This window comes from Hevea brasiliensis, chromosome 12 (genome assembly GCF_030052815.1).
Source record: "Hevea brasiliensis isolate MT/VB/25A 57/8 chromosome 12, ASM3005281v1, whole genome shotgun sequence".
NCBI classification, from domain to species: domain Eukaryota; kingdom Viridiplantae; phylum Streptophyta; class Magnoliopsida; order Malpighiales; family Euphorbiaceae; genus Hevea; species Hevea brasiliensis.
The window spans coordinates 4,394,909-4,419,423 of NC_079504.1; the positions used below are offsets into that span (position 1 = coordinate 4,394,909).

The following is a 24,515-nucleotide window of genomic DNA, read 5'->3' on the forward strand; positions in this document are numbered from 1 at the left end:
ACTGGGAAAATAGAATCATCCTTTTGCCACAAGAAGAGCCTAAATAGAAGCTTGTCCAAAATGGTTTCCATTTTCCAAAAACCTTCCGCCTCTAATCCATTCTCTAAGGCCCAAGCACGGCCTCTCTTTCCTTCCTTGTCGTTTTCTTTCAAAACGAACACAACTTTTGTCCGTAGGATTACGTCATAATTTGGACCCACTTCCAACGGATCTGTGAATAGTGAACGCATGAGAGGCGCTTCACCTCTCTCCTACGTATTATCTACGGTGGGCGGCGCTATTTTTTTTTTTATTTTTTTTTTTATCCATACATCAGATGCCCTTTATTTCGTGGAGGGATTATATTGGGCGTAACTTTTGAAGCATACAAATTTATAGATATATTTGCTTTAACACATTTATCTTCCACAAGCTGAGAAAAAAAAAAAATTAATTTCAGGACCCGAAATTTCAGGTAAAGTTGAGCTGCTGGTACCAGCGACGGCCGCAACGGATTGGTGGTGAAAAATTAATTTCTCTTTTTCTTTTTCCAAAAAGAAACAAAAAAAATTCCAAATGCAACAAAAATCAATAATGATTTTCCATGAAAACCACCTCCGTTCCTCCTACTGCTTCTGCTATTTTCCGCCCCCTATTCTCACTCCATAAAAATAAATACAAGAGGACAAATAAAAACCAAAAAAAAATCTAATCTTGAAGGAGAGAAAGAGCAAACGTCAGATAGATGGATCTAGTCTGCGTGACGAGGTAGGCTCCAGCTTACGCGCATGTTTTCTCTCCTGTTTTTTCTCTTCTATTTTTATCTCCTTGCTATTTTTCATTTTCTCCCTCATTTATTTTTCTCTTCTATCAATTTCACCAGAGATCGTTAATTTCATCCTCAATTCCTCTCTTCTCCCTCTTCTTTTTTCGTTCCTGGATATTCCTGGTAAGCTTCTCTTTCCTTCCTCTCTCTGTCTTCTTCTTCTTCTTATTTTTTGATTGAATCAGACACTGTTTAATCTGCTTGGATTTCGAATTCTATGGTGTGAATTTTATTCTTAGCTCTAAGTTCCCAATCCTTTATTTATTTATTTTTTTGTCATGTTTTTGAAATTTCTACGTTGACTTTCGTTGTAAGTTTTTGTTTTGTTTCTTAGTATGGTAACGGTTCCTGGGATTCTTAAATGAAGCTAAGTTCGATGTTGTGTTCGATTTTAGGTGATTTTCACATCAATTATTGTAAGCAAATTAACTAATAGGTTTGATTTGAGGTGGCTGTTTCGGTATTTTTCAGCATCAAATGTAGGAATAGTGGAATTCTGGATCTTAATTTTGCTTTTATGGGAGCTTACTAATTTTTAATTGGGCGAGGGACGGTGGAAAGTGGGTGTATGTGCTTTGACGTGTGAAGAGGAGAAGGATTATATAATGATAAGGAAATAAAAAAAAAAAAAAAAATTCTTGTCTTAGATGAAGTCTGCAATTTCAAGTTTATATTCTGATTAGTAATGCAGAGGAACCCCGTTTGGGAATGTCTGACAAATCCCTTCCTTGTTTTGGATGTGGAATTGAATGGGTTTCTCTCTTGCTTGGATTTGTGTGCCCTTTGATGTGGTACAGCGCAACAATTCTATACTTTGGGAGGTACTACCATAAGGATCCAAGGGAACGATCAGAACTAGCTGCCTGTGCAATGGCTGCTACCTATGCGCAATAGCTGCAGTGATTGCTCTACTTGTTATTTTGTTGTAGTCCTTGCCACCACAGTTTCATCATTGCAACTCCCACTCGTGTCATAGAAAAGATGAAAACGATGCTATGTAGTTAAGATTTTCATCCTGAGTTCCAATGGAAGGAAAAGAGCATCAGTGCTATCAAGGTTCTGAATCCTTAGCATTTACTGAATCCCTCTTCAGTCTTGTACATAAAACAAACAATGTAGAATTTTTAAGGGAAAAAAGCCACTTTTAATATCAATTTAATGGAAATATATAAATTAGTGGATGGCTAATGAAATTGTTAATTGATTTTTATCCCAAGAAAAAAAAATTTTTTGATATGGCTAATCTGTAGGAATATGGTGTGTCTTATAAGTTGCTTCTGGTCCTTTTTATTGCAAATCATAGGATACTAGAATCTTTCATTGCATCAAATTCTGTGGTTGTAATATAGTTCAGCTTCAATATCAAGCTGATCCTTATTTTTTATATGAGGCTTAATTCCTTCGTTCATTATTGAAACATCTGTTTTTCATGCAATGGGCTCTTACTCTTCCTTGCTAATTGTCACTCGTAACAAAGGAATTCAATAGAAAATAAATAAAATGATCAATGCTGTCAGCTTCAATATTTGATAACATTGTTGAATCTAGCATTCACATATTTTTCCTATGACATTCTAATTCTTGCTGCTAAAGTTCTTTGTGAGATTGTTGATTTATCTTTTTCCTAATTGAGTTTTGTGTTTTTATGGATCTCGGACAGGAGTGGGACCCTCACTAAATCTTTTTTCTGATGGAGGATGTAAAAGTTGCTGAAGTTATGCCTCCTCCAGATTCATCTTCATCCTCCCAAGATAACAATCATTCTCAAAAGGAAGGCTCAATAAGCACAGTTACTAATGGAAAGGTAGAATCTGACAGTAAGTTATCAGGAAAGGAACATTCTAATTTCACATCTGTCCATGATGCCTTTGATAAACTCATAATGGTCCAAGATCAGCCTCCCCTAGCAGAAAATTTAGGTCAAATTCAACTTCTTCCAACAGACATGGTGTCAACTTCAACATCTGGTATAGTAGAGACAGACCATCCACATGTAGTTGAGGAAGGTTCAAAAACTGCAAGAGAAGATTTCTCTAATGGACAAGAATTTCAAGATAAAATTGGAACTATTGAAAAATCCTCAAATGGACAACATTACCGCCAGAAAACTGAGGCTGTTCAAGGTTCTGCTGATGGACTGCAATTGCAAGAAAAAATTGAACCCCTGCAAAATTCCTCTGACGTGCAGCAATTTCAAAATACTTCTTTTGCTAAAAGTCCCTGCATTCATATTGATGACATTATACCTATTGCCTCCACTGCTAAGGTGAGCTTGCAATCCGATGAGCTTGATCTGCCCCAAGTAAAGGTGAGAGTGCAAACAAATGAAACTACCTCTGCCTCACCAGATGCAAATACTGCTGGTCATGTTGTCCGAACACCATTATCTCTCAAAACACTTGGAGATGTTAATCAGGGTGACATAAGCAGAGGTCTTATTGATACAACAGCACCTTTTGAATCTGTTAAAGAAGCTGTTTCCAAGTTTGGAGGAATTGTAGATTGGAAGGCCCACAAAATCCGAACTGTAGAGGTACATGAGCTGCTATCGTTATTAATATCATTATTCTGCTGCATTTCTTCACAATTATACCTTATAGGCACCATTTCGCCACATGCTTGTCAATGCTTTTGAATTTTGGTTATAAGCAGGAAAGCAATGTTTTTGCTTTCATGCAAAGCCAGAATTATTAGAATGTTTTTAGATGTCTAAATTGTTCATTTATTTCTGATGGTGTTGATGGCTATAGCAAAATTAGTGTCACTGGTCATTGATGGTTTGCGGTAGAAGTGAATGTTGTTTGATGTAGTTTATCGGTGTCATTACAAGGAGCCTGAAGAAATTTGTTCCTGAGTAAAACTTGTGCTGCATTTCCATATTGCAAAACCAGTTGGAAGGAGAATAAGATCAATTACATTGAGTAGTATATGAATGGCATAAAGTCTGTGAAAAGACATGATTGGGGAAGAAGCATTAAAAATAAGAAATAGTGTGAGAAAATAGAGGAAGAAAGAAAGAGCTGATTGACGAGAAAAACTTGATGTATTTTCTCTAATATGAATAGGAAATCTATACAAGTCACAATGAATCAAGAAAGTTAGAATATTAAAGAGGGATATACACATTCTAGGCTGATTTACAAAATCCAAATTATACTACATAATTATGGCAACTACAACTTAACTCAATTCAACTCAACTAAGCCTTTATCCCAAAAATAATTGGGCTCGGCTATATGGATTCTCTTTCTCCACTCTAAACGATTTTGGGTTAAATCCTTGGAAATGTGTAATGCTTCTAGGTCATGTTATACTACTCTACTCCAAGTCAGTTTAGGTCTACACCTTCTTTTCTTTCTATTCTCTAATCCAATGTGCTTTATTTATCTAACCGGAGCCTTCGTACGTCTACGCTAGGACGCTCTAACGTTTATATCATAAGAATCCATATAATGAGACGTGAAAAAATTTTTACGCTGGATGTCACCTACCGCAACCCTCTTTCTTTATCTGTACTTGGGACCGGCTAAACACAAATTACTTAGACAGAGTTATAATTATGGCAACTAATTAGGGTGAATATCTCAACAAATAGGAATCACATTAGTATTCTATTTAAATATAGATATTCCAAAAGGCATTCCTTCAACACAAACACCCCCCCCCCCCCCCAACAACCCCCAAAAAAAAAAAAAAAAATACACACACACACAAATAACAGCCCACTATATAGTATAGGCTTGAGTGATGGAGCGGAGCACACTCAAATAACAGCCAACTACACGCTTTTGGTATATAGTATAGGCTTGAGTGATGGAGCAGAGCATCTGAGATATCACCATGATACAGCATAGTAGAAAAGCAAGAGCATGTGGGGGTAGTATCTATGTCTGTCTATGAGCAACTAAGATGTTTGGGTTTATGTTTGTGGACTGCGGTAATATCTTAGTTTCAGCAGTGTCAAGAGAAGCTGACAGTTGTTTGGATAGTGGCTGTAATGAGATAATAATAATAATAATAATAATAATAATAGTGCAGAAGCAATGTTGATGATAGCTATGTAACAACTTGTGAGAGAAAATAATTCACTACTTGTCAATTAAGCAAATCTCTTGACTTCTGCTTCCAGAATTAATCTTGATGTCATCATTGCAAACTGTTTCTTTGATGTGCATTCAATTATTTTCATAAAGGATATTCTTCTCTGAGAAATTTCGCTGAATTCTTTATGTGCCCGGATGTGGGAGGCTTTTTCCATTGTAATGTGTGCAGAAGTACTGATTTTATTTCTTCTCAATCTGCTTGGCTGCATTCATTTTGATATTTAGTGCCAATATCAATTAATCATTTTTTCTTTGCGAACAATGTAGAGACGCAAGCTTGTGGAACAGGAGCTAGAGAAGGTACAGGAGGAAATGCCCCAGTACAGGAAACAGTCAGAGGATGCTGAACTGGAAAAAATACAAGTTCTTAAGGAGCTGGACAGCACTAAAAGACTTATTGAAGAGCTAAAGCTCAGTCTAGAGAGGGCACAGACGGAAGAGCATCAGGCAAAACAAGATTCTGAGCTTGCCAAGCTGAGGGTAGAAGAACTGGAACAAGGGATTGCTGATGAGGCTAGTGTTGCAGCAAAGGCTCAGCTTGAGGTTGCTAAAGCCAGGCATGCAGCTGCAATTTCAGAACTGAAATCTGTTAATGATGAATTGGAAACACTGAAAAAGGAATATGCTTCTTTGGTCGCTGAGAAATATGAAGCTGTTAAGAAAGCTGAAGAGGCTATTTCTGCATCCAAGGAAATTGAGAAGACGGTAGAGGAACTTACTATTGAGCTGATTGCTACAAAGGAATCCTTAGAGTCTGCACATGCTGCCCATCTGGAGGCAGAGGAACAAAGAATAGGAGCAGCTATGGCCAGGGAGCAAGATTCTCTGTATTGGGAAAAGGAATTGAAGCAGGCAGAAGAGGAGCTCCAGAAACTTAACCAACAAATTCTTTCAGCAAAAGATCTCAAATCAAAATTGGCAACTGCTTCAGCTTTGTTACTTGATCTAAAAGCAGAATTAGCAGCTTATATGGAATCTAAGTTACAGGAGGAAACTGGTCAAGGAAGCACAATAGCTGAGCAGGAGGAACCACAAAAGAGAACTCACACTGACATACAAGCAGCTGTGGCTTCAGCAAAGAAAGAACTTGAAGAAGTGAAGCTTAACATAGACAAAGCAACTGATGAAGTGAATTGCTTGAAGGTGGCTGCCACATCGCTGCAATCAGATCTTGAAAAAGAAAAATCTTCTCTTGCTACAATGAGGCAGAGAGAAGGAATGGCATCAATAGCAGTTGCTTCTCTTGAAGCTGAGCTGGATAATACTAGGTCAGAGATAGCTCTAGTTCAGATGAAGGAGAAAGAAGCAAAAGAAAAGATGGCAGAGTTGCCTAAGCAACTGCAGCAAGCAGCAAAAGCAGCTGATGAGGCCAAGCAGCTGGCTCAAATAGCTCGTGAAGAGCTGCGCAAGGCAAAGGAAGAAGCAGAACAAGCAAAGGCTGGAGCAAGTACAATGGAGAGCAGGCTACTTGCAGCTCAAAAAGAGATGGAGGCTGCCAAGGCTTCTGAAAAATTGGCTTTAGCAGCTATTAAAGCATTGCAAGAGAGTGAATCAGCTCAAAGCACCAAGGATGTAGATTCACCTGCTGGTATAACACTTTCTTTAGAGGAGTACTATGAGTTGAGTAAACGAGCTTGTGAGGCGGAGGAGCAGGCCAACACAAGGGTGGCAGCTGCAATTTCTCAAATAGAGGTAGCTAAGGAATCTGAGTTGAAGACTGCAGAGAAGTTGGAAGAAGTGAATAAAGAGATGGCTGCAAGAAAGGAAGCATTAAAAATTGCAATGGACAAGGCTGAGAAAGCCAAGGAAGGGAAACTGAATGTAGAACAAGAGTTGAGGAGGTGGAGGGCAGAACACGAGCAAAGACGAAAGACTGGTGAACCTGGTCAAGGAGTTGCGGCCACTGTTAAAAGCACAAATGGAAGCTTTGAAGACAGGAAGGAATCTAAGAACTTTGACAAGGTACCAGATGCCTCAGTCGAGTATGAGTCCAGTCCAAAAGCACATGCGCATGTAACTAGCACTGAACCTGAATTGTCCCCGGAAGTAAAGGTTCAAAAGAAGAAAAAGAAGTCATTTTTCCCGCGGTTTTTAATGTTTTTAACAAGGAAAAGGTCACACACATCCAAGGCAGGGTAAAAATTCTGTGAACCCAGAACAGAAGCATTGCCTCAGTTGTGATTTTTCCTTTCTTTGCTGGGCATTTACCACGACATTTACTATAAAATTATGGATATGATCATACAGAGGTTTTTTCCTCGAATGTAAATGTAGGTTATTAATTTGTGTATGATAAGTTAGTTGCATTATATATATTTTTTTCCCTCTCAGATGAGAAATGGGTAGGTTATTTGATATTCTAGTGTTTGGCTGGGGAAGGACATAATAAGTTGTTTCTGTAATGTATAGATTTGCAGCATTTGCACATGGAAACCTTGTAAAGGTGTGAGCTAAATTGAAATTAGTTTTTCATTTATAATTTTTAAAGTTTATTTTTATTGTTGTTTATGGACTAACAGCAACCTCATCTACTCAGCTAGAGCAAAAATTATTGCATTAAACATGAAAGATGGGAGAGTTTGTTGTAAATGCTGCTTAACTGTTCTTCGTTATATAAAATTTTTACAGATCGCATGCAACCCCGACCTTAGCTCAGTTGGTAGAGCGGAGGACTGTAGTATGAAAGCTGTAATCCTTAGGTCGCTGGTTCGAATCCGGCAGGTCGGACTTTTTTCAGTCTTATCTCTGTTTTTCTACCTTAACCAAGCCCAGTCCCGACTTCTAAAATTGAACAAAAATGGTCTCGTTCGACAGCAATTACACCCTTTTTTTTTTTCCCCTTTTCACAACCTACTTGTAAAAAAAACATCCCGAGTCAGCAATTACGAATTATTGAAGTAAGTTTTTGACATATTACCCATCAATTTTAGCTCAACAATATTAATAATAATTTTTAAAAAAATGAAATTTTGAGTTCAGTTCTAATTAAAGCTAAATGGGTAAAAATTTAATATATTTAAAAAGAAAAAAAAATAAACAAGTGAAAAATGAATTATCATTCTAATCCAACTAATAAGAATGCTCACTAAATTAAAATAGAAACAAATGAAAGAAGATAAATTAAGTTGTGACTTCATTTACATTTCACCATCTTATTATTGGTGGATCACCACAAATAAAGTTCAAATGCATATTTTAAGAAGCAGAGTTAGAGGGGGTTTGAACGATAGTTTTGTGCCGTGGATTGGAGAGGTGCTCCCCAAGGTTATCAATGGGACCCTCAATGAGTTACAGAAGCTTGCACAAAAATCCCCAACATTGCACAAAAATTGAAAGAGGACTTTAGCATTTTTTTTCTCTCTAATCTTCCAATCATGTGCATTTTATCTTTAGCCAGGCCAAGTGGGTTTAGCAGAGGACCTCCAGGTAGTTGTTCATTTTGTGGTACAAATTGTTAATAGAAAGTCCATGTTCAATATCAATCCATTCCTGAAAAAAAAAAATTACCCAGGTCCCAAGCCTTCTAGTTCAGCTTCCATTCCAAAGAAAGATCCTTCTTCGGCCGGAGATCCAGGGCTAACATAATCCATTTACCTTCTTGTCTCAGCATACCTGCACCAAAAAGAAAGGAGCAATGTTTGTGCTTGAAAATGTGTAATTGGGCTGCCATAGACCTGCAATGGAAAATCAATTTTGTCCCACCAAGAGTAGTTGAACAAAGAGCAAATTTCTTGTGCTTGCAAATTCGTATTTCACCAGCCAAACTTAAGATATCAGAAAATCAAAGAAAAAAAGAGAGACGAAATCGAGTGCTTCCAATTTTGTAAGCCCAAAATGTGTCCGCCATGCCTAAATCCTAATGACGACTTGTACAGGTTCTTGGACGCAGAGCAAAAAGAAGATGAAGAATATAGCTCAGCAAGCAATGCTCTCCCCATCGCAAAGGCCAATTTTCTTTCTTTTTCTCAATCCATCAACTACCATCCAAAGTAAGAACTTATCTTTATATAGAACTGAAACGTGATAAGATGGCCCCACCAAAACCCAACTGGCTTTGAGGTGAATTTACCGGATTTTTTAAGGCCAATGAAAATGTGAACATTCTGATTTTGAGAGGCAGCATTGCAGTCATTAATATAGAAGAGATGAGAAAAATAAATCACAGTACCTCACCATGTCACGAGTAGCAGTTGCTCCTTCATTGAGAACTGAGAAGTACAAATACAATGCCATAAAATTGCAGTCATCAAATAACTAGCAATGACGTAGATATCATCTTATACAACTAAATTAGACATCATTATTCATCTTCAGATGATTCAAGCTTATCTTAACTAAACAAGAGTCTAAAATACAATTATGAAGTTTTAACAGACCGTTTGAAACCCCTCCCTAGTAGTGGTCGAGTGAAGGACTTCTTCACAGAATGTCATCGCCTGCTGGATATGCTGAAGGAGCTTACTTTCATGGGGGTCGCAATGACCAATGGAGCCTCAGGAGAATCACTTACTGCGAACTTGTCATGCATGAAACGACTGTCAACAATAGAGTCATCCTTGAGGACTATCTTATAGCAGTAACAGCTCTTCAGGCCATCCTGATTTCGGTAGCACTCATGTGCGCCATTTTTCACCTGCTGGAAATTCCAAATCACACTAAACTTGCCCACTGTAGCAACCAAATGGCGCTCCTGCTTCCCATTCTCTGTGACCTAAGTAATTTTGCAATACCATATATGTTAAAATTTTCATCCACATAGACACGAAATTATGTGATCAAAGCCAAATGATAGTGCAGTGGATATGCAATTGCAAGCACATCAAGGACCAAGTTTCCAAGGAAAAATAACTCTAACTCCACTATTTGGTTTGAGTGAAAAGGTGATTTTTAAATGGAATCTCACTCAAGTCAATTGTTATCCAATTTTGGGTAGACAATTTAACTGAGCCAGTTCCAGATCAATAGAGAGACACACCACAGGCACGCCATTTTAATAAAATATGACCATGGTCCCTCAATGGCTAAGGTCTTAACTGTCAAATTGAATATCTGAGAGTGAAAATAACAAACTAACCACTTCATTTTTCTGAGCATTCTGGAATAAGCCTTAAATATAAAGGCACACAAATGCAATAATGGAAGTGAAAAATACAAGTAAAACAAAATGATCAAGAATTTTGATCAAATGCTGTTATAGGTGGCAAATCAAGCCAGTGCGGTTTAAACAACGTGATTGCCGGGTCCCAAACCATCAATTATAATACCTCATCTAGGAACTGGGCAGGAAAGTAGGTTCCAGAAAACAATGGGCAACTGGCAGAAAAAATCAGTATGTTTCACACAAATCAAACATAGAGAATTGCAAGAAGAGTTAGATACTATTAAAAAGATATGAGAGAAGGAGCATCTTAACTGGACAACCAATATAAACATGTCTATCCTTGAGTTAAAAGCTCAGGTTCAAACAAATTCCATTTCAGAAAACAATTTGATCACAGAATAAATTCAAGTACAAATGATTTCAGTGACATGCCATGCAAGAACAGTGCTTCAGCCTACAAGCATCAATCCTAAAACGTATGGGCACAATCTAACAATAAAGGGTGATCTTTCATACTACAGCACTGGGTACTACAAATACAAACCAATTCTGGATGCCCCTAATTCTCTGTCACTGGAATTACGTGTTCTTTTCATAAGGATAGATATCCTTAGATGCAATATGTATTTCATTGAAACTTCCTTAAGTGATGGATCTTCAAGTTAAATTACCAGAAGCACCTTTTCTAAGTTCTATATATATATATATATATATATCAGTTCCTCTACATCCTGCTGACTAAAACCCTCTCAAGTTCCCAAAAAACTCTATGCAGAAGCAACAACATATCAAAATAACAAATGAATTGAAGTTTCTGATACATCTCACATGTGATGTATGCATACACTATTATACAAAAAAATATTAAAAGAGAAACAAAATAAAACAAAGAAAACAAACTTTGTCTTGCATCCAGAAAATTACAGTTTAGTCAGCCTTAAAGCAAACAAAATTCACACAAGTATAAGCGTTCATGAATATATAAGCAAAGAAAGTGAAAAAAAAAAAAAAACTTAGTGACACTAACTACCATTGGTAACAATAGCTTTCAAATTCAATGGTCATGATAGGAGACATACACATGCAAATTACAAAGAAGACTAGCAGCTAAACAAAGCAGCACCAACAACAGACATCTAGAAAGGAGATATGTGTACTTACCCACGAAAATTGAGCATTGCGGAATTTATTATTAATACCAGCTAAATGTGAATCTAAAGGAGTTAACTTCAACAATCTGGGTGCAGCAACCCTATTTCCCATACGACCATTGAAACCTGTCTTTGTCTTACCATCCTTGTCTGTAAACAAAGTGCAAATAAGAATCAAATAAGTATCAGTTGTACCCAATATCCACTTCCCATCAAAGGTAACATCAACATGAGTAATAGGTGATCCCAGGCCAGGAAATGCTGTTTTTGCCTGCCTCATAGAATTGCTCGAATACAATCGAATCTTCCCATCTAGAGATCCAACCACAATCGAACCATCACCAGTGCTTGCAAAGCACTGAAAGTTTGATCCTCTTGAGAACTGATGCCCTTGTGTCCAATTCAGGACAGAACCACTAGCATTTGCCAGATTCTGAACAATCCCATTCCGGTCGCGCATATCCCACCTACAAAGCCTATTATCATCCAAGCCCAAAAATGTGGATCCCGATGGATCCAACTGGGCTCCCTTGCTATCATTTACAATATCCCTCATAGTAATATCAGTTCCATCCTTCTCAAATCTCCACTGTGTAACAATCTTCCCAGTTTCAATGTCAAGCTGATGCAATCCCGTAGAATGCGGCTTCCCTTCATTAATTGGACTCATAAGTAACATGTTAGTCTCAGCACGCATAAGAAGTGCCTTCTTAGGAGTAGAATGCACCAAATTTGAACCACTCCTATGATCCCCACCACTGAAATTCACATAAACACCTTTCCCATGAATCCCATGGCTAAAATTCTTAACAACCTGAATGCCAGAATCACCTACTAAGAAACTATTATCCAATGCACCCAACGCCAAGCTCTGTATCCCTCCATTCGCTGCCTCCTCAAACTCCTCTCTCAGATCTTGATTAGCCCTAACTGGAGTTGCTGATGCAGGGCTTTTCGAGAAACTGTCTTCTGCATCCTCCCACATAGAGTCATCAGCCTTTTCAGGATCAACCCATCCAATAAAATCCTTCCCATAAACTTTAATCTTATTGGCTTCATTGGACTCATACCCATAGGTATTTTCAAATAAACAATCATTATACTTACTGACAAAAACACCGTAATCCTCATCACTAAAGAACTTCATGGCCCAAACACCTTCAGCAACAAAATCAGCGCGACGTTGGTCTTTAAAAGTCTTCAATTGCATCTCAGCAGTAACTTTGACCCTAACTTTATTACTAACCTTCAATACCCACCAACCTTCCCCTTCAGATTCCGATTCTGACTCCTCATCTTCGTCGTCTGCTTGATTTTGGTCGCCGATTTTGGAAGTCTTAATGAAGGAATAAGAAGTAAGCTTCTCCGAGGTAACCCATTTGGCTTTGGGGGTGTTTCCGCCAATGTGGAGGTAAAGCTTGACTGCATTTTTCAAATTGGTGTTTTCGCTTTGTTGGGTTGTTGTGGATGGGTATTTCAGCTTGAGGGCCTTAAGCTTGGCCTCAACATCGTCCAGAGATGAAGGGGTTTTGGGCCTGTGTCCAGAGGAGGATTTCTCTGGCGTTTCATAATTTCCTTCTTCGGTTTCTTCTTGATACTCCGTGTCGGAATCCGAGAGTTCAAGATCTTCGCGGCTATGGGAGGCCCCCATTTCTATTGCCTTGCCTGAGTTCAGAGATGAATAGAAAGACAGAGTTAGGAAAGATGTAAGATTTGGGGATTGAGAGGCTGAGAGGAAATGCGTAATTGGTGAAGAGAAGAGCGCCAAGTTCAAAATTTGAAATTGGGCCGTCGGCTCTGGAATATAATTGCTTGGGGTTTTGAATGAAGAAAGACGGGCAACCGACTAGTCAGTTAACTTATGGTCATATCTCATATGGTCGGATCTACGTCACGTTTGGATTGAGTGCATAATAGTTTACTAATATATCATATTATATTATATTATATTATATAATTTTTATTATTAATATATTTAAAAATATAATATAATATAATTTAAATGATATTATTATTATTTTAAATTTTACTTACACTGCAGTATACATAGTTAATAGTTTCTATGTAAAAATTTTAAATTATTGAAAATAAGTTAGCTAATCCTCACTCTTCTATCTATCATATACAATTATTCACCTCCTAATATAGTAGAAAACTTTATTTAATATTATTAATAAAAATAATAGCATTATTAATATCAATAAAAAAATTTGGATGAAAAAATTCATCTACAATATTTTTTTAATTAATCTAATAATATCATCAAGTGCTTATCTATTATTAAAAACTTGAAAGTATATATATATATATATATATATATATATATATATATATATATATATATATATATATATATATTAATTTGCCAATATATATGGAGCAAACTGAAATTTTATAAGTTGTTTAAATCCATCATACAGCTTTTGTGTATTTATATATCCAATTATTGTAAGCCTCCTTTTTGTTGTACTCAACCTAGTTATGCATATGTTACACTAGTCAATGAACTTAATTAAATTGTATGGGAAAACCATTAACTTGTCACAACCCAACCTATAGGTCAGATCGGCACTAGGACTTGGGCCAGTATAAAGTCTCCGAGACTCGTAGCAAGCTTTATTGTTCTCAAACCCATGATCAAGCCCACAATTTAGGCACAATATGCATATAAAATAATTTAAATTAAACTATTATAATTTTATTTCTGGCCAACTTAGCCCAGTAATTATTAGAAAGTAAAATTATGGGAGTTCAGCTTAACCCTGTTACATCATTTATAACTATTTAAAACTCATAAAAAAAATTTCATTTGTTAATACAAAAACTTAAATTCATGCAGTCCCTGACAGGCTTAATGCTACTGCTGATACATGCGGGATTCTAAATTACAAATTTAGATAATAATAATACAGTTAAGTAATTTTTATTTTCATAACCTGCGAGGAAATGAACAAGTTATTCTGAAAAAGGTCTTCTCTTGTAGCCTGGAAAAATATAGTGAATAGGAGTGAACGTTCGACTCAGAGAGTAAAATATCAAATTTAACCATAATCTCTATAGTTATCTAAAGCTAATGCACCCTGTAGAGTAAAATGCAACATCGTCGTAAATTTCATACAAATTACATAAAAAAGGTAATTTGGAGCACTCACACACCCGAGAGTGTCAAACAATACATATATGGGAGCTGATCCCCTATACAGCCCTCTTAATCCAACCTCTACCAGCGAAGATCTCAAGCCGGACTTTCGCTTAATAAACCAAATACAGGGTCCCAGCGAAGATCTCAAGCCGTGTCTACCCCGAAGGACCGGGTCCCAGCGAATATCTCAAGCCGTGTCTACCCGTCCTGTCCATATAAAACACCATACCACACGCACGTCAACGCACGCACACTGCTCCAAATTACCACAAATAACACTCATAGCAATTCATCAATTTAGAATGCAATATAAAACGTGCATAGTATTTAACTATACAGATATATACATATAAGTGATGCATGAGCATACCTGAACATATAATAATATTGAAATTATAATTAAAATTAATATTTTACTCACAGTATATCGAGAACTATTGTGGCTACTGGATGGAGGAGAATAACTGACATCGATCACCTAATAATTAAATTATAAATTTATTAGTACTAAGTCAAAATAAAACTCTAAAGAGGCAACAGACAGCCTAATTCATGCCAGAAATCATGCAGTATTTCCCCTGTACCTAGGACCTACCAAACCTGCAAAAGGTTTCAAAACGCACTTCTATATCCACAAATCATACACCCACAACTCAATCACATTACAAGGCCCCTCCTGGGCCCACCCAAACAGTCATGTCACGACCCAACCTATGGGCCAGACCGGCACTAGGACCTGGGCCAGCCTAAAGCCCCCGAGGCTTGTAGTAAGCCTAACTATTTCTCAATCCAACTCTAAGGCCTATTGGGCCCAATTTCAAGAATTCAACCGGACAGAGTCCGGCCATAAAGTGGACATTTCAACGGGGAGTTTTTGACTCACCCGACCTGTAAACACAATATATAATCAATTGGGGAGCTCAGCTCACCCTCTACATACTCAATGTCATAAAAATAAATGGGAGCTCAGTTCCCTCATCCAGTCCATCAAACATGCATATAATAATACGTTTACAGGTCCAACACGATAATTATATTACAGACCCAAATCAAATAAATTTTTTTAACACATGCGAAAATTCTATGAGTTAATAAAATTACACAAACATTTATAAACAATCTGCGAAGGAGAAAAGCAGGTTAACCACAACAAAAATCCTCCTGTAGCCTGAAAAATAATGAACAGGAGAGAGCGTTCGACTCAGAGAGTAAAATATCAATTTTAACCGTAATCTCTATAACTATCTAAAGCTAATGCACCATATAGAGTGAAATGCAACATCAGTAATATTTTCATATCATAACAGTAAAAATGTAATTTGAAGCACTCACACACCCGATAATGTCAAACACTACATATATGGGAGCTGATCCCCTATACAGCTCTCTTATTCCAACCTGTGACAGCGAAGAACTCAGCTCGGACTTCCACTTAATAAACCAAATCGGGGTCCTAGCGAAGAACTCAAGCCGTGTCTACCCCGAAGGACTGGGTCCCAGCGAAGATCTCAAGCTGTGTCTACCCATCCTGTCCATAGCCAACACTGTACCATACGCACGCCAACGCACGCACACTATTCTAAATTACCACAACAACATCCATGGCACTTAACAGTTGTGAATGCAACATAAAACATGCCTAGAGTTTAACTACATAGATATATACATATAAGTGATGCATGGGCATGCTTGAACATATAATAATATCAAAATTACAATTAAACTTAATATTTTACTCACTGACTTGACAGCAGTCACTGTGGCGGCTAAGCGGAGGAAGAAGGCTGTCTCGGCTCACCTGACAATTTTATTACAATTATTTAATAAATTTTACTCAATACAAACTAAGAAAAAGACTAAAGACGTCCTAAGTCGTGTTGAAAATCCGGCAGAGTCTCCCCTATACCTATGACCTACCCAACCTGCAAATGGGTTTAAAACACACTTCTATATCCACCAACCATATATCCACATCTCAATCACATCACACAGCCCCTCCTGGGCCCATCAAAACAGTCATCAATTACAATATATAAAATTACAGTTTAGTCCTTATAATTGACCCTTTTTGCAAAAATTATCCAAATAAACTCTAAAAATTCTAAAACTTTACCCCACGGTCATTAGCAATATTACTAGGCTAATGCAAAAAGAATCATAATTTTCTGAGCTACCACGAATATTTTATGGATTTTTAATCCCATTTAAGCGTTAGAAAATTACGAAAAGCAAGGTTCGGGTTTACCTATGCCAATTCTGATCTCTGGAATGAGCTCAGAGCATTTGACAATGGTGGGGTAGCTAAAATCCCAATTCAATTTCAAGACTTTTTCGGTAGCCGGTCTGTCTGGTCAGAAATTTACAGACCCGGACAACTATCGAATTTCCATGAATTGAAGGTACCTACACAAAGCCCACAACACGGGGGTTAGTATATAATTTTTATGGAATTTTCTAAGCTCATTTAATGCTCGGAAAAATACTGCGAAGTTCCGTGGGACCCACCGAAAAATGGTGTCAGAAAATTTTGAAATTTATATTTCCGCGAAGCTCTCGACGAGTGGAGTGCTCTGGTACTCTCAGTTTTCTTATGGGGTTCACGGTTTGCGAGAAATCTAGCCCAAAAATTAAAATGGGCTAAAACTTCCCGGACAAAAATTGGACAAACGGCTTGATGGATTTTGGTGTTCTTAGTGTCTATGGAAAGCTCTCGAGGTGTAGATAGTGTTTGACACAAGACCTGGCCCAATTGGTGGCCGAATCGGCCGAATTTTGGCCGGGAAGCAGAAACATCACGCGCGCCCAGAGGGAGCTTCGCGCGTCGTTTTCGGCCGCTTAGAAGGCCGGCCGGTGGTGGGGAGGCGTCGGGGCGGTGCGCCGGCGAGGTGGGGAGGCTAGGGAGGTGGCGGCGTGGCTTGGGGGTGAGGGAGGAGAGAGAAAACGGGAGAGAGAGGAGGAGGGACGGGACACGCGGGGGAAGGGAAGAAAAGAAGAAGAAGGCCGATTCGATTCGACCAGTCCGATCTGGTCCAGTTCGATTTCAGCCGTTCCGATTCAAGATACAAAATTTTAAATTTTTACTCTGCCTTGGGACCGAAAACGAGGCCCAAAAATTTCAAAAAAATTCTAGAAAATTCAGAAAAATTCGTAAACTCCAAATATATTTTTAGTTTTGCCACGTGGTCATTAAATTAATTTTTAAAAATCATTAAAGTTTTATATTTTCGGGAAATCAAATCCGATTTCAAAAATCCAAAAAATTTCAAATAATTTCCTAAATTTTAAATAAAATAAAAATATTAATATTACTCATAAAATAAAAAAATTTAAAATTTTGGGGTGTTACATTCTTCCCCCCTTACAGAAAATTCATCCTCGAATTTTTACACAAGGCAGAATAAGGTACTGAATTATACATTGAATAGATAAAGGTACTTGCTACGCATGACCCACTCTGACTCCCAAGTGCACTCTTCCACTGACTGGCTCCTCCACAAAACCTTAACCATAGGGATCTGTTTTGATCTTGACTGTCTCACTTGATAGTCTACTATGGCTACAGGTTGCTCCTCAAACATCAAGTTTTCTTTCAGCTCTACTACATCCGACTGTAACACATGAGAAGGATCAGGAATGTATTTCCTGAGCATGGAGATATGAAATACAGGATAAACGTGGGAAAGGTTGGGTGGTAACTCCAACCGGTAGACAACTGCTCCAACTCTATCAGTAACCTCAAAAGGTCCAATATACTGAGGTGCCAACTTGCCCTTCTTTCCAAATCTCATGACTCCCTTCATCGGAGAAACCTTTAGGAATACGTAGTCGCCTACTGCAAACTCCACATCCCTCCGTCTGGGGTCTGCATAACTCTTACGCCATCGAAAAGTTTTCAATCATTCCCTGATTAAAGGAACTATATCTGAAGTGTACTGCACTAGGTCTACATCATGCACCTTCGCTTCTCCCATTTCCATCCAACATAGAGGAGACCTACACTTTCTTCCATATAATGCCTCATAGGGTGCCATCCCTATACTGGAATGGTAACTGTTGTTGTAGGCAAACTCCACCAAAGGTAGCTGATCATCCCATTGACCTCCAAAATCCGAAACACTCATGCGAAACATATCTTCCAGTGTTTGGATTGTCCTTTCGAACTGTCCGTCCGTCTGAGGGTGGAAAGCGGTACTAAAGTTCAACTATGTGCCAAGTGCCTCTCGCAACTTCCTCCAAAATCGAGAAGTGAACTGGGGCCCTCGGTAAGATATTATGGAAGCCGGCATTTCATGCAATCTGACTATTTCTCGAATATAGAGTCGAGCACACTGTGCAATAGAATATGTGATCTTCACAGGCAAGAAATGAGCTAATTTAGTTAGGTGGTTTACAATTACCCATATCGAATCATATCCTCACGTGGTAAGAGGCAACCCAATCACAAAATCCATACTAATCATTTTCCACTTCCATTCTGGGATAGGGAGCTCTTGTAGCTTCCCTGACGGTCTCTGGTGTTCAAACTTCACCTTCTGACAAGTCAAGCACTTGGACACAAAGTCTGCTATGTCTCTCTTCATGCCATTCCACCAATAGCTATCTTTCATATCATGGTACATCTTGGTGGAGCCTGGGTGGACATTGTACAGTGTATAGTGTGCCTCTTGCATGATTTCATTTCTGAGATTGTCCACATTGGACACACATATCCTAGAACCTTGCACTAGGGCGCCATCATTGGCAAATCCAGACTCACCACCTTCACCCTGCTATACTCTTTCTATGATCTTCATCAATTGTTGGTCTCTGTGCTGGGAAACTCTAACTCTGTCTCGCAAGTCTGGTCTCATTGAAAAATGAGCCAGCAATACCCCCTCATTTGAAAGATCTAGGATTAGACCTTGATCCATCAACTCATGTACTTCCTGAATCAACGGTCTCTTCTCCGCTGATATGTGTGCCAAGCTACCAGAAGATTTTCTGCTCAAAGCATCTTTTACTACATTGGCCTTTCCAGGGTGGTACTGGATGGTGCAATCATAGTCCTTCAGAAGCTCCATCCATCTCCTCTGTCTCAAGTTTAAATCTCTCGATTGGAAGATGTACTTCAAACTCTTGTGGTCGATGTATATCTCGTACACTTCACCATACAGGCAGTGTCTCCAGATTTTTAGTGCAAAGACTACAGCCGCCATTTTCAAATCATGAGTGGGGTAGTTCTGCTCATGCCTCTTTAGCTGCCTTGAAGCATAAGCCACTACCTTTTCATTCTACATCAAAACACACCCTAAGCCAACCCTAAAGGCGTCACAGTACACAGTGTGTTCTTCACCACTCATAGGTAGTGTCAACACAGGGGCGGTGGTTAGACACTCCTTAAGCTTCTGGAAACTCTCCTCACATTCATCTGTCCAAATGAATGGAATATTCTTCCGAGTTAACTTAGTTAGGGGAGCCACTATCCTGGAAAATCCTTGCACAAAACGCCTATATTAGCCAGCTAGACCCAGAAAACTTCGCACCTCAATGACTATTGTAGGCCTAAGCTAATCAGTTACAGCCTCAATTTTCTTGGGATCCACTTGAATGCCTTCACTAGAAACCACGTGTCCTAAGAATGAGATGCTTTCTAGCCAAAATTCACATTTTGAAAATTTGGCATATAGCTGGTGCTCCCTCAAAGTCTGCAACACCATCCTCAAATGCCACACGTGTTCTTCCTTGGTCTGAGAGTATACCAAAATGTCATCTATGAATACGATGAAAAAACAGTCTAGGAATGGCCTAAACACCCTGTTCATTAAGTCCATGAAGGCTGCTGGTGCATTAGTGAGTCCAAAAGACATCACCAAGAACTCATAATGAACATATCTTATCCTGAATGCTGTTTTGGACACATCCCCATTTTTGATTCTCAACTGATGGTAGCCTGATCGCAGGTCTATCTTGGAAAAGAATCTAGCTCCTTGGAGCTGATCAAACAGATCATCGATCCAAGGAAGTGGGTACTTGTTCTTCACTATCACCCTGTTCAGCTGTGTATAATCAATACACAACCTCAAGGACCCATCTTTCTTTCTCACGAATAGAATAGGAGCACCCCAGGGTGAAGTGCTCAGACGTATAAAACCCTTGTCCAAAAGCTCCTGTAGTTGCTCCTTTAGCTCTTTCAATTCTGCTGTTGCCATCCTGTAAGGCAGCATTGATATGGGGTTTGTACTTGGAACAACATCAATGTAGAACTCTATTTCCCTTTCTGGTGGCAACCCTGGAAGCTTCTCAGGGAAGACATCCATGAATTCTCTGACAACAGGAACATTTTCCATGTTGACACCTTCTACAGATGTATCTCTCACCAATGCCAAATACCCTTGACATCCACGCCTTAACATTTTTCTAGCACTAATTGCTGACACTAAATTATATGGAGCCACGCTTCTGTCACCATCAAAGCTAAACTCTTCCACACCAAGTATGTGGAAATACACCTTTTTGTTCCTGCAGTCTAAAGTGGCATAATGAGTTGCCAACCAATCCATTCCCATAATTACATCGAAATCCATTACTGGTAGAGGAACCAAGTCTGCTAGGAGGATCTTTCCATCTACTACTACTACTGGACTACCTGGAAAAACTATGTCTACATCTATGTTGTCACTAAGTGGGGTAGCTATAGACAAAGGGCATTTTAAAGTTGTAGGGTTCCTACCTAATCTCATGGCAAACACTGGGGAGACAAATGAGTGTGTAGCACCAGGATCTATTAAAACACGAGCCTCATAGGAACAGACCAGAAGAATACCTGCCATAACTGCATTGGAAGCCTGAGCATCCTGGTGGGTCAGGGTGAAAACCCAAGCTTGACCCCTACCGGGTGGCGTAACCACGATCGACTTCTACCTCTGATCGCCTCCAAATCCATGTCCCCCTTGTCCTCGGCCTGTTGCCCGAATCGGCACTGCTATCTTTGGAAGCACCAGGATACAACTGACGAGGAGCATTTGCAGCAGAACCTTGTGACCCCATTTGTGGCTCGCTGAACACGGGGCATTCCCTAGCAAAGTGACCTGGTTGGCTACACTTGAAACATACTCCTGAACCCATCAGATAAGGTCCTGAATGTCCTCTTCCACACTGTGCGCAAGGTGCCAAGGAGGATCCTGAACTGCACTCGAACGCTATATCCCAATCGTAACCACTTCTTTGGATCCGTACCACAGTGCAATCCTCGAGATTTATGTCTAAATCCAATCCTCTTATTCCTGCTTCTTCCTCTGTAATTGGTTTGGCCACCACTATCCGTAGTACCCATGTGGGGAACACCTGAAGAACCCTCTACTCTATTTTTCTTTGCCCTTCCACTGTCATCCACAGTATAGCTAATCTCAATCTGTCTGGCTCGATCAACCACCACATCAAAAGACTGATCATACATCATGGCCAGGTTTGCATACCTCCTGTTAAGCCCCTTTAGGAATCTCTTCACCTTCATAGTTTCTGTAGCTACTGCTGTAGGGGCATACCTGCTCAGTTCCAGAAATTCTGTAGCATATTCATCTACAGACCAGCCATTCTGTCTTAAGGCCTCAAAGGCTCATTGCTTTTGATCTCTGAAACTTTCTAGTATAAACCGGTTGATGAAAAGTTCCAAAAATTGAGTCCACGACAAATCCTCCATCCGAGGTAATATTTAGTCATTCATCCATTGTCTAGGCATAGGCCCCATGACATGCTGCACATACTCAATAAGTCTTCTATCAGTCAACTGCAATTCTGTTCCTACTGGTCTGCAGGAATCCAAAAATCGATAGGCATCATCTGACACATCATAAGTACCAGGTACCAACTTCTTGAAATTGATTATCTATTTGTAAGGTTCCCTTCTTGGTGCGGTGGACTACTGTTGCTGTGGAGGGTGGACCATATACTGTGCCATCATATTGATGGTTCTCTGCAACCCAGCTAGAGTAGCTGCCATTGGGTCCATGGGACCCTATGCCATAAAAGACTGATCCTGAACTGATGGCAGCTGCTCTTCTACTTGAGCTGCTCTAGGCCTCCTACCCTGCTTCCTCGGGGCAAGTGCCTCATCATGTGCTGACACTTCGTTAGGCACATCTGGTTCTGGTGCAGTGGCAGCTCTCCTGCTTCTACGCATTTTCCTGAAATTCAGCAGCATTAGCCCACAAAATTCAAAACAGCATGTTACACAGCTCTATAGACTCATATTTATACATAATTATATGAAGCAGAAACTAGAAGTAAAGATGACAATGCAAGACGAATGTGGACCTATTTTCCGCATGTGACTCCTAGTAGACTCTTCTCAACACTTTAGACAATTATTCCCTATGAATCTGGAGCCTAAGCTCTGATACCACATTTGTCACGACCCAACCTATGGGCCGGACCGGCACTAAGACCTGAGCCAGCATAAAGCCCCCGAGACCCGTAGTAAGCCTAACTATTCCTCAACCCAACTCTAAGGCCCATTGGGCCCAATTTCAAGAATTCAACCGGACAGAGTCCGGCCATAAAGTGGACCTTTCAACGGGGAGTTTTTGACTCACCCGACCTGTAAACACAATATATAATCAATTGGGGAGCTCAGCTCACCCTCTACATACTCAATGTCATAAAAATAAATGGGAGCTCAGCTCCCTCATCCAGTCCATCAAATATGCATATAATAATACGTTTACAGGTCCAACATTATAATTATATTACAGACCCAAATCAAATAAATATTTCTAACACATGCGAAAATTCTAGGAGTTAATAAAATTACACAAACATTTATAAATAACCTGCGAAGGAGAAAAGTAGGTTAACCACAACAAAAATCCTCCTATAGCTTGAAAAATAATGAATAGGAGTGAGCGTTCGACTCAGAGAGTAAAATATCAATTTTAACCATAATCTCTATAACTATCTAAAGCTAATGCACCATGTAGAGTGAAATGCAACATCAGTAATAAAATAAATACAATCTAGGAAATTTAATTATTTTATTCACATTTAATAAATTAACTTGAATTAAATTATTTATTATTAATTTATTTTTTATTATTATCTTCCTTTATTTTAAAATCAATTCAAATAAATCATATGATATTAATAACATAATATTTCATTTTCATTTAATTTATAAATTTAAAATTTTTGGGTTGTTACATTAGTCCCATCCAGATCAATAGTCATTGTTAAAACCTGACTATTAGTTATTAGCGACTAGAGCAAAATTACAGAGCGGTATAAATCATAATTGTAAATTAATCAAAGCTTGAAAAGAGCACTGTAGATGACTAGTGATGTGAAAGATGATAAGAACTGACGCATATAAGAGACTGAAGATTTTTTATCTAAGGAAGAGATTGAAAATGAAAAATAAGAAACCTTTCTAAATAAAAAAAATGAAGATAATTAAAATTTTATAAATTACGTAAGTATAAAATTAGAATGTAAAAATTATAAATAATTTAAAATCACTGATTTGGTGATTTGAAAATATGTGATAAAATTATAGTTAAAAAATTATTAGCTTACGACTCAAAGCTATTAATTTTTAGGAATAATCTTTATAAGTAAATAATATTATCATTTCATATATTATGAAACTATAAAAAAAACACCATCAATTAGGCGGTTAGGCGTTAATAAATGGTCTATATCTAGACCCAATACCGCTAATACTGGGTGTCTGGCTCGCGGTGTAGCTACTCGCAAAGGCATAGCCAATGAAACCAAAACTCGTTTTTTTAACATGCAATTCATTGCATTGGCAAGGCCCATTGAGCCATACATCAAGATTTAGATATACAAGGCAACAAAAGGCTCAAACACCAGTCCCAAACTCCCTAGGAAACCACCAAGCAACACAACAATACCACCATAAACCCTTGAGCACATATGAACCACAAACCACCAATAACGTCAAATAGCTTCGTCGGATCACCCAGGGCCGACTAATGTAGTGACTGAGGAAACCATCAAACGTAACCTAAAGCTGGCTATTTTTGATAAGTCATTATAGAATGTAATATAATTAAAGATTAAATATTTAATTTCATCTTTTTAAATTTCTGGGCTAAATTAAAAAAAAAAATTAAAATGCATTAAATTAAACATCCCAAATGAATACTGAGTGAAAATTTAGCATTAAACCTATAATTAAATAGAAAAGTAAAAATATTCCATTGAAAAGAGGTTATTG

The 24,515-nt window shown here is 38.4% G+C and overlaps 2 protein-coding genes and 1 non-coding gene across 5 annotated transcripts; 2 read left to right on the plus strand and 1 right to left on the minus strand.

The window, feature by feature from the left end:
- The first annotated feature begins 408 nt into the window (after window positions 1–408).
- On the plus strand, window positions 409–7,387 carry LOC110664366 (protein WEAK CHLOROPLAST MOVEMENT UNDER BLUE LIGHT 1). Of its 2 annotated transcripts, XM_021824012.2 has the most exons (4): window positions 409–747; window positions 863–928; window positions 2,466–3,338; window positions 5,176–7,387. In XM_021824012.2, exons 3-4 carry the CDS (start codon window positions 2,496–2,498, stop codon window positions 7,045–7,047), a joined length of 2,715 nt encoding a protein of 904 aa, XP_021679704.2. In that variant the 5' UTR covers window positions 409–747; window positions 863–928; window positions 2,466–2,495; the 3' UTR covers window positions 7,048–7,387. The 2 variants fall into 2 exon arrangements, with proteins under 2 accessions (XP_021679704.2, XP_057986860.1); XM_058130877.1 differs by lacking the exon at window positions 409–747 and having other exon boundaries at window positions 755–928.
- Window positions 7,388–7,549: 162 nt separating this feature from the next.
- On the plus strand, window positions 7,550–7,635 carry TRNAY-GUA (transfer RNA tyrosine (anticodon GUA)). The gene is given in 2 exon segments: window positions 7,550–7,586; window positions 7,600–7,635. It is a non-coding gene; the product is annotated as a tRNA-Tyr (tRNA).
- A 1,450-nt stretch (window positions 7,636–9,085) lies between these two features.
- On the minus strand, window positions 9,086–12,972 carry LOC110664367 (protein CYPRO4). 2 transcript variants are annotated; one of them, XR_002496676.2, is made up of 3 exons: window positions 11,171–12,972; window positions 9,285–9,619; window positions 9,086–9,116 (listed from the first exon to the last, which is right to left on the minus strand). XR_002496676.2 is itself a non-coding variant. In XM_021824013.2 (2 exons), the coding sequence occupies exons 1-2, from the start codon at window positions 12,809–12,811 to the stop codon at window positions 9,338–9,340; spliced, it is 1,923 nt and encodes a 640-aa protein (XP_021679705.2). In that variant the 5' UTR covers window positions 12,812–12,971; the 3' UTR covers window positions 9,086–9,337. The 2 variants fall into 2 exon arrangements, 1 of the variants encoding a protein (XP_021679705.2); XM_021824013.2 differs by having other exon boundaries at window positions 9,086–9,619; window positions 11,171–12,971.
- Between the last annotated feature and the right edge of the window lie 11,543 nt (window positions 12,973–24,515).

Coding starts and splice junctions, on each gene's coding strand:
- LOC110664366 (XM_021824012.2), top strand. CDS start 2,496: ATGGAGGATGTAAAAGTTGCTGAAGTTATGCCTCCTCCAGATTCATCT. Junction 3,339..5,175: donor ACAAAATCCGAACTGTAGAG/GTACATGAGCTG, acceptor CGAACAATGTAG/AGACGCAAGCTTGTGGAACA.
- LOC110664367 (XM_021824013.2), bottom strand. CDS start 12,811: ATGGGGGCCTCCCATAGCCGCGAAGATCTTGAACTCTCGGATTCCGAC. Junction 9,620..11,170: donor GCAATGCTCAATTTTCGTGG/GTAAGTACACAT, acceptor AAAATTACTTAG/GTCACAGAGAATGGGAAGCA.